Here is an 18,404-nt window from a genome sequence, read left to right on the forward strand (position 1 = left end):
AATGTTTGTGCTGGTTATTAGCATCACAGTTCCCTTCAATTTCTCACTTAATATACAAGTGAAATTCCTCTCCTTGCTCAGTTAAGATCTTGCTTGTTAGTTTTTTAACTTTCATTATTAATTATAAGCTTGATTAAGTCTTGTAAAGGAACTGAAACTACAGTTGCTATTACCGCTATTTTTTCATAACTTCATTTTAAATGGAGGATATAGCTGAGTTTACACCTGTGACTCTTAACACTTCATGAAGGAAAGAGAAAGATATTGCTCAGAATTACACATTCTCCCTGTTTGCACAGCAATGCTTTCTGCAGGTGGCAGGTTATGAGAAGCCCATCTGTATCGGAAGAACTTTCTTCATGCCTTGGACACTATTAAACATCTTACATTTGGTGTATGTCTAACTCATGTTTCTAGAACTGAAGACAGCCCTTTTTCCATTAGCTGATACATATTAAATCATAGAATCATTTTGGTTGGAAGAGACCCTCAGGATTGAGTCCAACCATAACCTAAGTCTAGCACTAAACTATGTCCCTGAGAACCTCGTCTAAACGCCTTTTAAACACCTCCAGGGATGGTGACTCCACCACTTCCCGGGGAAGCCTGCTCCAATGCCTGACAACCCTTGCCATGAAGAATTTTTTCCTAATGTCCAATCTAAACCTCCCCTGGCACAACTTGAGGCCATTTCCCCTTTTCCTATCACTTGCTACTTGGGAGGAGAGACCAACCCCCTCCATGCTACAACCTCCTTTCAGGCAGTTGCAGACAGCGATCAGGTCTCCCCTCAGCCTCCTTTTCTCCAGGCCAAACAGCCCCAGTTCCCTCAGCCACTCCTCATCAGACTTGTGCTCCAGGCCCCTCACCAGCTTCATTGCCCTGCTCTATCTTCCTCTCTCTCTTATCATGACTTACCTACTCCTGTGTCCAGGGCTGTTTGTTACTTACTTTTCTTTTTTTTACCTTTTTACTATATTGGTACAGGCTGTATTTTCTACATCTAATGCCATAGTATTGATCACACTTGAAATGGGTGTTATATGAAGCTGTTTGTCTTATGTTTCCAATTTCTTGACCAACTTCTGTTTTAGTTCTTGCACAATGTTTGTTTTTAACTGGTGATCTATAAAGTTTTTTACTTCTGTGGAAAAAAATAATGGCGCTCCATAAGGTTCCGTCCATTCTAATGTCAAGATAGTTGCTGTAGTGGCTCTAATTAGCCAGTCTGAGAAGAAATTATATTACCCAGCTGAGAGTTCATTACTTGAGGAGGTATTTGCAAAGCCTCAGCTGCTGTGTATAACGATAGGTTTCCAAACTGAGTTCAATCTAAATATAGAAGCTACTCCAGTGGATGTCTAGAGTAGATCATTAAATCATAGAATGGGTTGGGTTAGAAGAGACCTTTAAAGACCATGTAGTCCAACCTCCCTGCCATGGACAGGGATGTCTTTCATTAGGTCTGGTTACTCAGAGCCCTGTCCAGCCTGGTCTTGAAAACTTCAGGGACAAGAGCATCCACAACTTCTCAGGGTACCCTGTTCCGGCGCCTCATCACCCTCATTGTGAGATATTTTCTACTTATGTCAAATCTAAATCTACGCTCTTTTTAGTTTAAAGCCATTGTCTGCTGTCCTGTCACTACAGGCCTTGGTAGAAAGTCTTCGTCTTTTTTATAAGCCCCCATTACATATTGAAAGGCTGCAGTCAGGTCTCCCTGGAGCCTTCTCTGAGCTCAACAACGCCAACTCTCGCAGCCTGTCCTCACAGGAGAGGTGTTGCATCCCTCTGATCATTTTTGTGGCCTCCTCTGGCCCCTCTCCAACAGGTCCATGTCTTTCCTGTACTGAGGACTCCAGAGCTGGATGCAGGACTCCAGATGGAGTCTCACCAGAGCAGAGCAGAAGGGCAGAATCACAGAATCACCTCCCTCAACCTGCTGGCCCTGTTCCTTTTGATGCAGCTCAGGATACAGTTGGCTTCCTTAGCTGTGAGCGCATGTTGCTGGCTCATGTCCAATTTTTCATCCAGTACCCCCAAGTCCTTTTCAGCAGAGGTGTTCTCAATCCCTTCATCCCCCAGTCTGCATTGATACTGGGGATTGTCCCAACCCAGGTGCAGGACCTTGCATTTGGCCTTGCTGAACTTCATGGGGTTAAGATGACACTGGTGAGGTCATAAGGTTAGATGACACTGGTGATGGACCTGCCAAAACAGCTGCTGATTCTTGCTTCACCTTATGTGGGGGGGTATAGGAGGTGTCCTTTTCTACAAAACTGATGACCATCTCTGAAGAGAGTCCTAGAGAAGTGATAAAATTGTAACCTTCAGCTATATCTCAAATGAAAATGTTTCTGAAAATGTTTTGTAAGACCTTATTAAAGCAACTTCAACTGTGACATCTTTGAGATTGTTATCATTTGCGTACCTCTACAGTAACATACGGCATTAAAATGCCATTGATGATTTTTAAAATATGATGGGATTCCTTTTGCTCCGCATATACACTTTTCAGGGTTATGCAGAACATGTTGGAACTTCTACTGGTATAAAATGCTGTGGGAGGTAAACTTGCAGCCAGGACATGCATCCAACTTGTCTTCTATTTGTCTTAGGCTAGTGTTATTGTCTATGTTTTTCAGAAGTCAGTAACTGTATGAATGTAATATTCGTGCTTTGTTTGCATAGCATTAAGTTGCAGTTTGCTTAAAAACCAGTTGAGGAAACAAAGTTGTGACCCTCTATCAAGTGGGTTTTCTTCAGTGTTTGGTCTAATGCTCTCTGTAGGCTTGCTGCCTGTGACTAGTCAAGAATTTGTGATGGTTAGAGTAGCTGCTGTCAGGTATTTGGTATTTTGGTATATCTGAAGTGTTTACAATGCTGTTTTTAATATCCATTTGATATTAATTGGAATTTCCACTGAAGTGATGGTAATTCTCTAGAATGAACCTGAAGGTGTTCAGATGTTTCCTTAGTTTACTGTTTAACAGGACTCTGTTTTCATCCTATGATTGTATTTTCACTGGACGGGTAGCAGGGGTTCATAGGCTTTGGGGTTGAAGTTTGGTGAACTGGGGGACTCATACAGGGACAAATGAAGTATTGACTTCTTCCATTGCAGAGAGTTTAATACTGCAGACTTGAGCAAACCAACTCCTGGAATTCAAAACCAGCTCCAGTAAGCTGTTAAAAAACACCATTACTTTTTCCCTAGAAATAAGACTCAGTGATATCTGAAGGGTAAGCCTTGGGCATTGATAAATACTTGAGTGGAGCAGTTCCTACACTGCTTCCTGCTCTTTCCTTGGATCTGATGTGAGCATTACAGGTACAGCTTCTGTGCTCTTGTTCTACCGTAGGCTTGACTGGTAGGAGAATGAATGAGTGGATGGTGGTATATGGTGTTTTGAGGAATGGACGAAGATATCTGTGATTAAGCTGATACAGCTGAGGTGTTCAAACACTTAAGTAATTCATGTAATTCTGAGATTCTATCAGCAGACCTCTTTGAGCCCCTGGGGATTGGCTCACAATGCAGTTCTGTGGGTATTTTAAAGCACACTCCTGCGGAAAGCAGCACTTCTGCCCATCCTTCTCTCTCCAGTCTGTGCCTTTTCCTTTCGGCCACCAGAAGTATTCCTACAGCTGTGCAGTGAACTGGATTGGGCAACTGATTATGAGGAAAACTAAATGAACAAACATCACCTTTTCCACAACTTTGGTGTAACTCACATCAGATGAATTCATTGCAAAAAAGAGAGAGAGGCAAGGACAGGTGGGACTATCTTTAGCAACAATGATGGCTTTTATGCTGGTTTAGGATGTTCAGAACTACAGAGTTTGAATTCTGTCCTGCATCTCACTGGAAAATTACTGTCATACCAAAAATCTAAAGCTTCTACAGCGTTTGTAATTAGTTAATTCTGAGTGGCAGCATTGCACACTGTCCTCATGTTTGTTTGCCTTGGTTGAGAAGCTGCTTCTACTTTACCTTTCTCTTTGGGTGGTTGCTGGTTGTGTTCTGGGCAAATCTTTGGTCTTCTGCAGCCTGCATGAATCTGAATGTGATCTCTGGTTGGTGTGATCCAAAAAGAAATGTATAGTGCAATGTAGCACAGGGCAGAAAAGCTGATACCAGATATGGAGTTCAGAAGAAGAATATCCTCCCAAATTGTTTTACTGATAACTTGCATCTAAATGGCTTGTTTTTGTGGTTTTTTTTTTAATTCTAGGAAACACACATAATTGAAGATGTTTAAGTTATGAGTACAGTGGATATTTTAATGGAGAGAAGGCTGGAATACTTCAGATTATTTCTAAAAGACAAATGGTTCTTCTTTTTGTGTAAAAACTGTGCTACTGCTTGTGTTTAAAGTCTGCCTTAATCAGTTGGATAAAACATATTTTAGAAAGGCTTATTTCAGTGAAAACAGCCAGAGCTCCCAGATCATAATTGATGAGTGTGTTTAGTTACCTGGCAGCACAAAAACTTTTTAAGATTTCCAATGCTTGCAAACCCAAAATGGTGTTGATATGTCTGCTGTTGTACTCAACTTTGCCTGTGTCTGTAGTGAGAGAGCCTGTTGAGAGACCTAGGGCAGCTTATTTTAATACTGCAAATGGGAGAAAAAAAGAAGAATCCCTCCATGCATTTGAAATGTCAGATAAGTTGAGATCACAGCAGATGAGCAAACTTAATTATACTCTTTTTTTTTTTTTTTCATTCTCTGAGAAGTTAAATGATACCTCATGACTCAACACTAAATTTTATTAGTGGAGTACGGTAAAAATCTACTACTGAGTTCAGTTCAAAACTTGCCTTTAGTATTAAAGTTAAAATGTCTTCTTGCTTACAGTTCTAATAATTAACTCTTCTTGTTTGCAGATAACTACTCTTATTAATCATAAGGATAAACCAAAGCGTTCAGACAAGACTCTGCAAGCAATTCAGCGAGTGGGCCAAGCAGTTAACCTGGCAGTTGGAAGATTTGTTACAGTAGGTGAAGCTATAGCAAATGAAAATCATGAATTGAAAGAGGAAATGAGTGTTGCTTGCATCGAGGCAAGGAGAGCGGGTATGTAGTTACTCATGAAATTTGTAACCTGTTGTGCTTGTGCCATTTTTGGCACTCTACTTTTAGTATCAGGAATAATGTAAGAACTTTGTTATTTGATGGCTTACCCCTCTCGTACTGATTCATTCAAGGCCTGATCTGTTACCTGATTTTGTCACTTCAGTTGCTGTCATCTTATGAACAGGGAATGGAATTGTGTGTTGGCTTTGATTTTCATAGGATCTTTTGCCACAAGGAATTATCTGACTGCTCTTTGTCTTATGATGTTACTACAGACAAAGAGCAGAGTGATAAGAATACAACTTTAGACTTCATAACTCTCAAGCTAAAACAATGTAATATTTAAAGTAATTTGAGTATTATGCTATTGAGGTCACTGTGTTCTAAATCTAAATGTCTGAGTGAAGGTCAGTGTCAACCCATATTTCATCAGGACACAGTAAGATGACTCCTGTCAGTCATCTGATGACTCCCCTCAGTAGAAAGAAAATAATATTGTACTTGTCTTTTTGCTGGATTCAACTTCTGTTGCAAACCTGCTCTGTGTGTGGATCGAATGTGAAGTATGGATAACTGATGGAGCTGCTTGCTGTCACTCCCTTCTTTCCTCCGGAAGCCTCTATCTAAGCAAATAGTGGGTTACATTCTCTGATACTGAAAGCAAACGTCAGTGTCACACTAGAAACTACTTTCCTAGATATTAAATACTGTTCCTTGCATGATACTTCAGCAGCTCGTAGTAAAGGCATATTCTTACATGTGCAGTGCAGCCTTCAGGAAGATCACGGGTAGAAGAACATTCCTTTTGTTGTTAGTGGTGGTGGGTTTTTGTGTTTTCTTTCTAATACATTTGAATAATGGGAAATTCTGCTTGAAGCTTCTCCCATTTAGGCAGGTGGAAGTACCTGCAGGTGTGACAGATTTTCTGTGGCTTCAGGGAGACAATCTTGAGCTTCCAGATGTGGAGGCAAATAAATGACCCTTCAGCACACTAATTCTTGATAACTGCAGAAAGGAATAGTACTCAAAGACATAGGTTACTGTATTTAAAATGGATCTGTTAAGGTAAACTGGACTTGTGGGGAAGTGTTTAGATTTTAACTTTAAATAACTTCAGAAGCTTGAGAAACTTGTCTTTTGGTGTCCTAGCCAGTACATTTGTTGCTGAATCACTGTGCTGGCCTCAGACTTTGGAGATGCAGTTCATACTATTTTTGTGATTTTAAAAAAAAAAATAAATAAAAAGGCTTAGAAATTGAGCATGGTACTGTAAGAAATCCTCTGAACATCCCTCAACAATGAGTCGCAATGTTTAGAGACATGCTGGCGATAAATGATTGTTTTTGTGATTTGAAGGACTACTCCAGATAAACTTCAGACTGTAGATTCGTGGTCGCTCCAGTAAACTTGGCTGCAAACAGAAATGTCCTGATTTGAAAACATTCCACTTGTTATATGAAGCATGTGTTTTCTCTTCAGGGATCCAAGTAAAATGCTGACAAGCCAAAGTTGCCAAAGTTGATGTTGATAACCTCAGCTGCTAGAAGAGCAGTGCAGTCTGGATCTCTATTTCTTGACTTGCCGGTCATGCTGTCGTGTAGTGGGTTGACTCTGGCTGGACGCCAGGTGCCCACCAACGCCGCTCTGTCACTCCCCTCCTCAGCCGGACAGGGCAGAGAAAATATAATGAAAGGCTCATGGGTTGACATGAGAACAGGGAAAGATCACTCGCCAATTACCATCATGGGCAAAACAGACTCAACTTGGGGAAAATTAATTTATTACCAATCAAATCAGAGTAGGATAATTAGAAATAAAAATTAAATCTTAAAACACCTTCCCCCCACCCCTCCTTTTCCCAGACTCAACTTCACTCCCGATTTTCTCTACCTCCTCCCTGGCAGCAGCGCAGGGGGACAGGGAATGGGGGTTGTGGTCAGTTCATCACACGTTGTCTCTGGCGCTCCTCCCTCCTCAGGGGGAGGACTCCTCACACTCTTCTACTGCTCCAGTGTGGGGTCCCTCCCACAGGAGACAGTCCTCCACAAACTTCTCCAACATGAGTCCTTCCCGCAGGCTGCGGTTCTTCAGAAACTGCTCCAGCATGGATCCTTCCACGGGGTGCAGTCCTTCAGGAACAGACTGCTCCAGCGTGGGTGCCCCAGAGGATCACAAGTCCTGCCAGCAAACCTGCTCCAGCATGGGCTCCTCTCTCTACGGGGCCACAGATCCTGCCAGGAGCCTTCTCCAGTGTGGGCTTCCTGCAGTGTCACAGCCTCCTTCAGGCATCCTCCTCCTCCATTGTGGGGTTCTTCATGGGACAAAGGTGAATATCTGCTCCACCGTGGACCTCCATGGGCTGCAGGAGGACAACTGGCCTCACCATGGTCTGCATGGCAGGCTGCAGGGGAATCTCTGCTCTGGCATGTGGAGTACCTCCTGCCCTCCTCCTTCAGTGATGTTGGTGTTTGCAGAGATGTTTCTGTGACATACTCTCGCTCCTCTCTTCAGCTGCAGTTCTGCAGGCTTTTTTCCCCTTTTTAACTATATTATCCCAGGGGTGCTACCACCATTCCTGATGGACTTGGCCTTGGCCAGTGGCGGTTCTGTCTTGGAGCCGGCTGACATTGGGTCTGTGAGACATGGGGGAAACTTCTGGCAGCTTCTCACAGAAGCCACCCCTGCAGCCCCCCTGCTACCAAAACCTTGCCATGCAAAGACGATACATGTGGCCACGTGCTTTTTCTCCCTATCAGTCTATCCAGGAGGAGCTCAGAATCTAAAAATAGTCTGCAATTTTTTCTCTCACCAAATGATTGTACTCTTTTACATTCTAGGTTTTATTTCCTGTTATGCAGTAATATGCCTTATCTAGTGGAGTAAAGATATAGACTGTTTACTTTTCCGTCAAGCCTCATATTTACCTTGACAGGGGTCAGTTATTCTCTCTTTGAGCTATTTGAGATCTAAGATTTACATGGGAAATCCAGTATATCAAACGTGTTTGCTGCTGGTTTTTTGTTTGGTGTTTTTTTTTGTGCCGGTATTATCTCTGTGGACTGTTAAGTGTTGGTCAAGGTCAGAGAGTGCTTTGTGCAGAGAAATTCTTATGGGTTACTGTCTGAATGCAGTTGCTCAAGTGCCATTTTGAACAACTTTGGTGTTCCAAAGCAAGTCAATAAAATCTCCTGGCCAATTATGGCCAAGAATGTTGAGTTGTATAAAATAATCCCATGTTCTGATGCTATGGGTGCCTTGCTGTTTATGACAAAGGATGTTGTAGAGCTGTTCATACTTCATTTTAACCAGTAAATTAGATGGTGCCTCAAAAAATAAAGAGACACTTTGTTAGGCATAGAAGATAGATTTCAACACTAAGGGATTTAGAACATTAAGCATTTCAGTTGCTAAGAAAAGTAGAGAGTCTTTAAATCAACTGCATATCCTGCAGACACTTTGAAGGATGACAGATGTTGTATCTGTCTCTTGTGAAGGGTATAATCAGTGATCTGAAGTGTTTCAGACTTGTTGTGACTCTTGCCTTGTAATAAACCTTGTAATTTGATTGACTCAAAAGAGATTCATAAAACACTGCAGAGGGTCATGTAGCAGATTTTGCCTGACATTAGTCTTGCACCGTGTCAGTGTTTACAGTGACAGTGTTGTAGTGGAATGCAACTCAAAGCAGCACATTTTTAGATGCCCATCTGTGTAGTTATTGGTTTGAGGGTTTTGGGGGGTTTTTTTGTTGGTTTGGGGTTTTTTGTTTGTTTTTTTGGTTTGTTTGTTTGTTTTTCTCAAAAACTGGGAAAAGCTGTTTCATTTAAAAGAGAAAACACATGTCAAAAGTGAGCTAGTGTCATAACATTTTCACTGTTCTCTGCTGGTTGACTACAAAGCCCTAAAGGAAGACATGGAATAAATTGGAAGCAATAAATAGTGCTCTCCTGGTTTTGCCATGTCTTTTAGTACAGAGAAGGACTAAATTAATGAGGTTGAAAACTAACAATTTAAAATGGATAAATAAAATCACAGAATAACATAATTTGGGAGAGACATTTAACTCAAAGAATGGAGACTCTACAACTTCTTGTGCACCTCTTACAGTCTTTGACCACCCTTACAGTATTATCTTTTATCTTATCTGTTGGTATTTGTCCGATCACCGTGCACTGCTGGGATCAGTCTTGTGCCTGTCTCCTCCATACCTGCCGATTAGGTAGGTAGTTGTAGATCACAGTAAACTTTTCCATTGGCCTTTTCTTCTTGAGGTGGAACAAACCCCCTTCCTTCAACCTCTCCCTTTATGTCACATGCTCCACTATGTCAGTGCTTTCCCTTGTATGGGGGAGCCCCAGAGTGGACATGATATTCCAGATGCTGTCTCACAAGTGCCAACCAGAAGGGAAGACCCATTTCTGTAGCCTGCTGGTTACACCTCTGCTAACAACCCAGCTTGCAGCTGGCCATCATTGTGGCCTCCTGTTCAGCTCTTTGGCCGCCAGGACCATTGTGTCTTTCCCCACAAAAGTTTTCTCCAGGCCGCTGACCCAGCCTGTACTGTTGCCTGGTGTTATCCTGCCCCAGATGCAGGAATGGGTATTATTGCCTTTGTTGACTTCACAAACTTCCTGTCAGACCATCTTTCCGGCCTGTCCCTCTGTCCTCCAGCATATCAGACACTCCCCTGTTTGGTGTTGTTCACATGTCTGTTGAACATGCTGTGGCCCATCATTCAGGGAACAGTTTTGATGCCTTGTATCAGTCTCTGAGGGATGCCACTGGTAATTGACCATCTGGTGGACTTTATACCACAGATCACCATCCTGGAGCCCAATGGTCAGGTCCATTTTCTATTCACCTTATTGTTTACTTATCCAGTACATATTTCATTATTTAGTTATAAGGACACTCTGGGACATCACATTGGAGGTCTTGCTAATGTTGATATACACAGCATCCATTACTACTTTTTCTAGAGACGGTGTGATCACATCACAGAAGGCATTCAGGTCGATAAGGGACTATTCACCCTTGCAGGTTTGTGCTGACCCTTGCCAATTGCCTTTTTCTGCTTCATGTGGTAATGACTTCCAGGATTATTTTAATAATATTCCTGGAGGCTGATGTGAGGCAGACTAGCTCATAATTACCTGAATTTTTCTTGTTACCCTTCTTGAAGATGGGTGTGACAGTTGCCTTTCTATCACTGGAGACCTTTCACAATTGTTACCATCTTTCAGACAGGGTAGCAGAATTATAGTGACACTAAACTGCTCCTCTGACACTCTCAGATGTGTCCCATGGACTTGTGTATGCCCAGTTGGCTTAAATATTCCCTAGTTCAGTCTTTTTACCCTACCAGGTCTTGATCCTCATAGCTCACTCCAGGGCACCATTCCCATTCCTGTAGTTTCAGATCTGCAGGCAGAGAAGGAAAGCTTTGTTCTGTTGTCAGAAGTCTCAAGTTTCTAGGGCTATCTGGTGCTTTTGACAGGCAGATATTGCAGCTATTTCTTTGCTCTCTGATTATTCTTTGTATTATTAGATGCTTCACCTATGACTTGATAATTCATCTTCAAGAAGGTGAATCCCACAGCATAAGAAAGGGGATAATGATGTTGTGCATCCTTCCTTGGTTACCAAAAGAACTTTATGTCTATTTTAATTGTTCACCGTGTGTTTTTACAGTATTTTATGTGGTCACATATATTTTGAGGTCAAATGAAGAGATTTGGGTTAATCTGCTGACAAAGTTGAACAGTTCCAACTAGAAATTGGCCTGAACTGAAATGAGTTTGACTGTGGAGAAGGCAATGGCCAATCTGTTTTGCTGTTAAATGATCTCCTTGCCTGGCTGGAGACTTGTCTTACGACTTCACTATTATTCACCTGGCTGCCCTCGCTGTTTTCATAATAGCCGTGCTTTTATAATTCTTCTTGCTTCATTTTCAGGCACTTCAGCTATATGGAACTCACCATTTCAGATTGTACTCTGTTTATCATATTTGCATACCTACAATACAGAGACCGTCTGATTATTGTAACTTTACTTTTATAACCTGGCCCAGTCCTAGCAAAATAACTGGAAGTTCTTAGTTGTAATGCAAAACTTATGAAGGCAACTTAGGATCTCAAGGGATTACAGTTGTTGGAGGAGACAAATCTATACATAAACACTGTCAGGCCTTCCTTGTTCTATAGTGTTGGTGTGTGGTATTTCCAGAGGAATAATGCACCCTCAGGTTCTTTATATGGGACCTCTGGTTTTATCAGGCTTTTGAAGTGGGTATCTTGTCTGCTTAGGTGAATTACCTTAGTTGAGGTTTTGAAGATGAGTCATGGAGGACTCGATCAAATGTTCTAGATTTTATCTTCAAGGATAATCTGCAGGTTAGTTGCAGGTTGATCATCTTGTCTTGCACGCTAACAAAGAGCATGTCTCGGAGCTTGCCTGAGTTCAGGCTCCCAGTGGTCCTTCTGTGGTTGTGAAATAGGAAACTGCCCTATGCCTTTCCTCTATTGCACTATTATCTAGCGTACCCCAGAAGATTTAATTGAATAGAGGCCTGTGATTTTTCTCAGATAAGGAAACCCATTGGCTGTATTGTATTGTAGAATTTGTTACCACATAAAAAATAAAAGTGGTCAAACAGTCCTACTTAACTATGATCGTATTAAATGCTAGTTTAATAAAAAGTTGCTTATGAACTGAAAATTAGTGATTCTTTGCCATTTTTTCCCTTCTCTCTCTGACAACATGCTGTTTGGTGGTACTCCTTTGAACAGAAAATGCAATATTTTCACTATAATGCTTCAGTCCTAGAAGTTATAAGTTATGTTTTGAAGTCTCTTTATTATTCATCCCTGAAGACTTCTGCAGGAATAGAAAATCCGTAAGTTATGGGAATACTGACTGAAATTTGGAAGGTGGAAGGGATCTTGTAGTTCTTCCTTCCTTGCTGCATCCCACTCCTTCAGTGGGTTGATGCTGCAAGTGTCGACACTGATTTGACTTTTTGCTACTAAAACTGGAAAAATATTTCCTATGAACATTTTCTCCCACCATACTCCCCAGCTCGATCCCCTCCACCTCACATATCTGTAGAGTACTATAAGAAAATTAGTCTGTGTTACAGATGAAAGGAGGCATTGCCGAGTAACAGTCCAGATTTAAATATGGAGAGGGTGCCACCAACAGTTAGTAGAAGGAAGTGAAGTGAAATAAAAAAGAGTTGTGGGTAGCTCTGAAGTTGTTGTTTTGTTTCTCAAAGGTAAAAGTTAAGAATGCTTAATGGCCCAGTATATTTTTTTGTAAGTCTGAAATGTTAATTATTTGTTTTTTCCTTCTAGGTGAAACAATTGCACAGCTTACGGACGTGGCAAGCTTAGATCATCCGGAATCTGACAGCCACATAACAATCTTTACTGACAAAACGGGTGTGGTAAAAGCTGCAAGGCTGTTGCTTTCTTCGGTCACAAAGGTCCTGGTGTTAGCAGACAGAATTGTTATTAAGCAAATTATAACTTCCAGAAACAAGGTATTTGTAGCTCCTTTTTTGTTTTACTTAACTGATACCTGGAGTAAATGCAAAAGAGTGTTTCTAAATTAAGTGGTATTTTCATTGTATCTCTTGGGAAGGTGCAAAATAAAGAGGTAAAGATGAATGCCTTGCACATGTTCACCTATCAGATAGCTGAAAGGGAATGGCTGTAAATCAAGGAGAATAAAATAAAAATTTTCACCGACTTTCTACATTTTAAGTGACCTGTATTGCTCTGACTTAGTATGCTGGAGAAGATGCTGTGTTACTGCTTATTTAAGTTTGCTGTGAGGTGGAAAGTGTGTCTGTCAGTAAAATGGCCAACAAAAGCTTCCACTTGCTAAGGACAGGATGTTTTTACCGTCAAGATCAAGACAAGGAGAGTGTTATGAATGTGTCTAAGGCAAAAAGCTGTGAGGAATACTGCTAAAAGTCTGTGCTAGTGATGTGAGGCTTACAGATTGAAAGTTTTTTGTGCAGTTTAACTTATGTCTTGAAACCTAGTTTGAAACTACTTAGTTGATTTAAATAATGTATGAAGACACATTTAACCTCAGATGTAACCTATTCCATATACTGCAGTGTCTTGACTGTAGGATATTCTTTCTTTTTTCTTCTCCCCTGATGTGCTAAAACAAAAACAGAAAAGCCTCATGTTTGGAAGATGAGAGCCTGATGGGACTTGGGTTTTTCCATTAATTTTCAACTCATAATCCAGAGTGGAGCCTGTCTTTCCTCTCGTGACTCCTCATACTTTCTCTCTTCCTTTGCTTTCCAGACATGCTGGTCTCTATTTTTCAGATTCGAGATCCAAGGCACTTAGTTGAGTCTAGGATTCAAAAACGATGGCAATACCTGCTTCAGTCTGGCTTTAGACTTAGCAGCACTCATTTGCTGTCTTAGTCCTCTTTTTCCCAGTGATTGGTGAAGGTGGCAGCAGTTTTATCGATATTAGTTTGTTGAAGTTACTTGCAGCTTTGGTCCTCTCTTGTGCTGAGGATCAGAATGGTGCATTTAATACCTTTTGCTGCCTTTTCTGAGCTTTTCTTCTGCCCTTGTCTGCAGCCATGCAGTGATCTGAATTAATTTGCCTTTCTAAAAGTGGCTGGTCTTAATACAGATTTAGGCTACAGAGCAACTGTGCAAGTGTTTGTAGCAGAAAGGGATAAGGAGGGATATATCCTTTCAGCAGCAGGGCATGGTTTATGATCGTCTTAAATAAATCTGAAAATATTGTCATATATACAGTGATATAAATATAGTAAGCCTAGGCACAGGATTTCATTTTGAAGGTATTTAAAATGAACTCTGATTTTCCAGAGTAAGTGTGTCTGACTCCCAATTGCCATAGTCACCATGGTCTTTGTCGTCTTTTGGGTATTATTGCTTTCTCCTTTCTACCCCTAGTCTACATGTGTTTGAGAATGTCTGTTCTGTTTGTGGTACCAGTAGAACAACTCACATCTCTAGGACCAAATTAAACTAATGATGGTATCTTACACAGGCCGTACTTTGATATTTATAGAGTACACTCCTGAAAAGTGTGTCAGACACTGGTATGATGGATAGCAAAGCAGTTCTTCCTCTAAGACATAGTTTGGTAGAGTTATGATGTGGGCAGGGACTTAAGAATTGCACACAAATACTCAGACAGTGTAGTATAACATGGCATAGAGGATGGAAAGGCAGGAGCAGGATTATCAGTACTGCCAGCTGGAGCAGTTTTTTCAAGGAGGTCACTTTTCCAGGAGATATCAGCTGCATTTTCATCTTAGACTGAATTCCCAGTGTTAAACTTTTAATGCCAGTTTGCTTGCTGCCTCTTTCTGAATGCCTTAATTTTCATTGTCGTCATCATCATCATCATCTTCCTCAAGTGAATCAAGAGTAGTTAAGTCAACCAAGGACCAAGAACAGAGAAACAGCTTAGTGGGTGGGCATCCAATCTCATAGACTGATGAAGTGATTGAGATCTTCCAGAACGGTGATCTGCTCCAGAACCCAACCTCTGGTTGATGATCCCACTGATCCTGTTCCTGCTTCTGCATCCTCTGCACCATATATACCATCCCTGTGGTCTTAGATTGTGTGCGTTTCTTACATCCCTGCCCACGTCTTTCTGACCTTACAAAATTTGTTTCACTGTCTATCCGACTTAGTCACTGCATCAGTGAGCTTAACATCTCGCTCTGCTTACTGGCATCAGTCAGGTTAGGAGCGTCAGACCAAGGAATCAGGAAGTGACAGGTAGTGGGGGTGTCACTGCACTGTGCACATTGGATCAAAATATGGATGTGCCCCCAAGTGATGTCAGCCTACAACTGCTGGCTGAAAGGTGACATTCATATTGCTGCAGTAGCTATGTGATACTAATTTAGATCTTAAGAGCCTTTTTTTGATACATAATTTTAACTTTGTATTTTAAAATGTATATTTTAATTACTATCTCTGTGTTTCACATTGAAGAAAGTTTAAAATGGAAAATTACGAACACGTCACAGGTATTTGGCATTTTAACAGCTTCTTGAGTAAGCTTTAGACAAATTTAGAGCTGTCTATACAGCTTGTCCCTGTATGTATTAATAGTTTCTTGGAATGTCAGCTCTACCTGGAATGTCTAGAATTGTTAACTGTAATGGAAATGCATGCGCTTTCACTGAAGTTTTTATTTGACAAGAGATTTGTCATGACAGAAACACTTGCTTTAGGGTAACTGTAACAGAGTTGCTTGCAACCAGGACCATACTCATGAATCACAGAATCAATGTTAGGGATTGGAAGGGACCTCAAAAGATCATCTAGTCCAATCCCCCTGCCGGAGCAGGAACACCTAGGTGAGGCTACACAGGAATGTGTCCAGGTGGGTTTTGAATGTCTCCAGAGAAGGAGACTCCACAACCTCCCTGGGAAGCCTGTTCCAGTGCTCTGGCACCCTCACTGAGAAGAGGTTTCTTCTCAAATTTAAGTGGAACCTCTTGTGTTCCAGTTTGCACTCATTACCCCTTGTCTTACCATTGGTTGTCACTGAGAAGAGCCTGGCTCCATCCTCGTGACACCCACCCTTTATATATTTATAAACATTGATGAGGTCACCCCTCAGTCTCCTCCAAGCTAAAGAGCCCCAGCTCCCTCAGCCTTTCCTCATAAGGGAGATGCTCCACTCCCTTAATCATCTTCATTGCTCTGTGCTGGACTCTCTCCAGCAGTTCCCTGTCCTTCTTGAACTGGGAGGCCCAGAACTGGACATGATATTCCAGATGTGGTCTCACCAGGGCAGAGTAGAGGGGAAGTACTTATACTTACTGAAACCAAGAATGATTGAACATAACTGCTATTATTTTTTTATCCATTCTTAGAAGAGAAAGTTGAACCTTAACTTGTATGTTTTCTCCTTTCTCCACATTCACTTTTCTACATACTTTCACAGTCCTGTTGTTCTCTGCTTCTTCTGCATTTGTACTATTTTCACATCTTCAGCTTTGTGCAGCTGCCTTCCAAGTCCTTTCTACCCCAGCCTTGGTCATTCATCAACACCTAAATCACAAAAATGACCTGGCTGCACAACATGAGATCCTCAGACTGATACTGTGGTCCAGTATTGTATGTTAAAGCAGTCTATTCCACTGCACTCACAGGTTTTAGTGGAACATTTGCATTATGTTGATTGAGATGGAGGGGCCACTCCATTACAAAAGAATGGGTGCTTCTAGAAAGGTTCTCCTGGGTTGCGGGGTGGGGGTAGTTTGTCATAATCAGTTATGTAGACTGCTTTTTTTAGTTGGGTGAAGATACTTTTAGCATAGGAAAGGAAAAATAAGTTGAATTTTCTCCCTTTCAAGTACAGTTTGTTAAATTTTCATGCAGTATCTTATCTCCAGTGTGAAACACAATGAAGAACTGCTTTGGTTGTCTTTCTTTCTGAAGACAGTGGATTTGAAAGATGGTTTTGGGTTTAGCAACCAGGCCTCTAACCTGAAAAGCCCTAATGTTAGTCTCCGTTATAAACCGTGTTGGAGTGACTCCAGCAAGATAGCTTTAGTGATTTATACGCTATGTAATAACTTCTGCTGAGTGTTTTAGAAAATGCTGATTTCACATGCTTTTGTGTATCTTGAGTAAGACCGTGATAAAACTTGTATTTGTTTTGTTCTTTGTTTTATATAGAGCTAATAAAAATCTTCAGAGTTAGAGTAAATTGTTATGATATTGTTGTAGTATAAAACTATATGTTAATTTCTAACTTCGTTTTCTTTTGTGCAACTGTAGTTTTAGAGTTTGAAAGTTCTGCATCTGAAATTGAACTTTGAAACTGAGACTTACAACATAGGGATATAATCTGTATATTAATTTCAAGTACTTATGTTTTTAAATTTAATATGACAGTAACATTTTTCCTAAATCTGGAAACTGAATCCTGTAATACTGTTACTCTTGGTACTGGGAAGAGTGAAGAAAATGTTTTTTGAGACTTGACAACAAATGACTCATTTTTAATGAAGCATGATTATTAATTTAGACTTGATTTCCAGCTGTTGTGTTATTAATGCTTAAATAGTAACAAAATTTTAAACCACATGATTTAGAAGTGTCTGCAAATAATAGTATTCCTAGTTTAGTAATAATGTTTTCTGTTTAGCATCTTGATAATCTACAGTATTGTCCTCTATCTTGCAGGTTCTTGCAACAATGGAACAACTAGAAAAAGTCAGTAGTTTCCAGGAGTTTGTACAAATATTCAGCCAGTTTGGAAACGAAATGGTAGAGTTTGCCCATTTAACTGGAGATCGGCAAAATGTAAGCATTAATAAAAAGCTGTGAGAGATGTTGTAAGGTGTCATTTTCATCTGATTCACTGGATGATTTGGGTTCTTCTGGAATGATTAATTGTGACAGAAGAAAACTATTGCTGGTGTCCTGTCTCTGAAACCTAACTTTTTCTCCTTGCTCCACTCAAAGGACATATTTTTATTTTAAAGCTCAGCCTGAGAAATACCACTGCATTGTTTGATCCGCGTATCTTCCAGAAGCCTGGGTGCATGTTCTTTGAGATGTCCTTTTGCTTCAGTCACCATCTTTGGGCTTTAACTTTTCTGGCTTATTACTCTGGTAGAGAATTTGTCTGTTACTGCTTGACAGGAACATTTGACATTTGCACATAGTGAAGGGATTTGAAAGCAGAGTAATTATTTTAGAGAACTCCAAACATGCAATCTTTAGATCCTAATAAAGCTTTTGCTTGCATTTTTTTTTTATTATTATTATTATGGAATATTTTTCTAGGGTTAGGTCAAAACTTTCTTAGGTTGGGGTAATTTTTTTACTTCTCTCATGCAATTGCTCTTTCAAAGCCTTTCATTCCCTCAGGAAGCTTTTTGGTGCTACTTCCATGTAAATAAAAGATTCATTGAAGCTTAAGACTTCTGCTGTGAGCTGTAGTTCCTTCCCCTTGGCAATCATATCTATTCAGAACTGAACCAGGGTCTGATATACAGAGTCCCTAATATCCAGAAAAATTCGGAATTCAATTTGCATAAACAATTGGCCAACCTCATGTATATAGAGGTAGTTTTTTTGTGATATGGCGCAGCATCCTTCAGATAAAACGTTAGAGAACTTTGCTAAAAACACATACCAAACTCCTTTTACTGTTGATGTGTTGCGAGTTTGCTAAGTTCGTGCTAAGTAGCAAAGAATCACTTCTGGGAAAACTGCATATAATTAGAGGAAATACTTCCTTGGAAATCAATTCTCTTTATTTTACCCTGAAATATTCATAGCAGGT

General features: G+C 40.6%; 1 protein-coding gene across 2 annotated transcripts in view; it reads left to right on the forward strand.

Moving 5' to 3' along the window:
* Positions 1-18,404, forward strand: part of CTNNAL1 (catenin alpha like 1) — a 61,075-nt gene that overhangs the window by 14,609 nt on the left and 28,062 nt on the right. For both annotated transcript variants that reach the window (XM_065627195.1, XM_065627196.1), the window contains exons 2-4: positions 4,889-5,078; positions 12,432-12,619; positions 17,297-17,416. In XM_065627195.1, the coding sequence (XP_065483267.1) occupies positions 4,889-5,078; positions 12,432-12,619; positions 17,297-17,416 (498 nt within the window). The remainder of the gene's footprint in view (positions 1-4,888; positions 5,079-12,431; positions 12,620-17,296; positions 17,417-18,404) is intronic.

The sequence above is a fragment of the Caloenas nicobarica genome, chromosome 2 (genome assembly GCF_036013445.1).
Source record: "Caloenas nicobarica isolate bCalNic1 chromosome 2, bCalNic1.hap1, whole genome shotgun sequence".
NCBI classification, from domain to species: domain Eukaryota; kingdom Metazoa; phylum Chordata; class Aves; order Columbiformes; family Columbidae; genus Caloenas; species Caloenas nicobarica.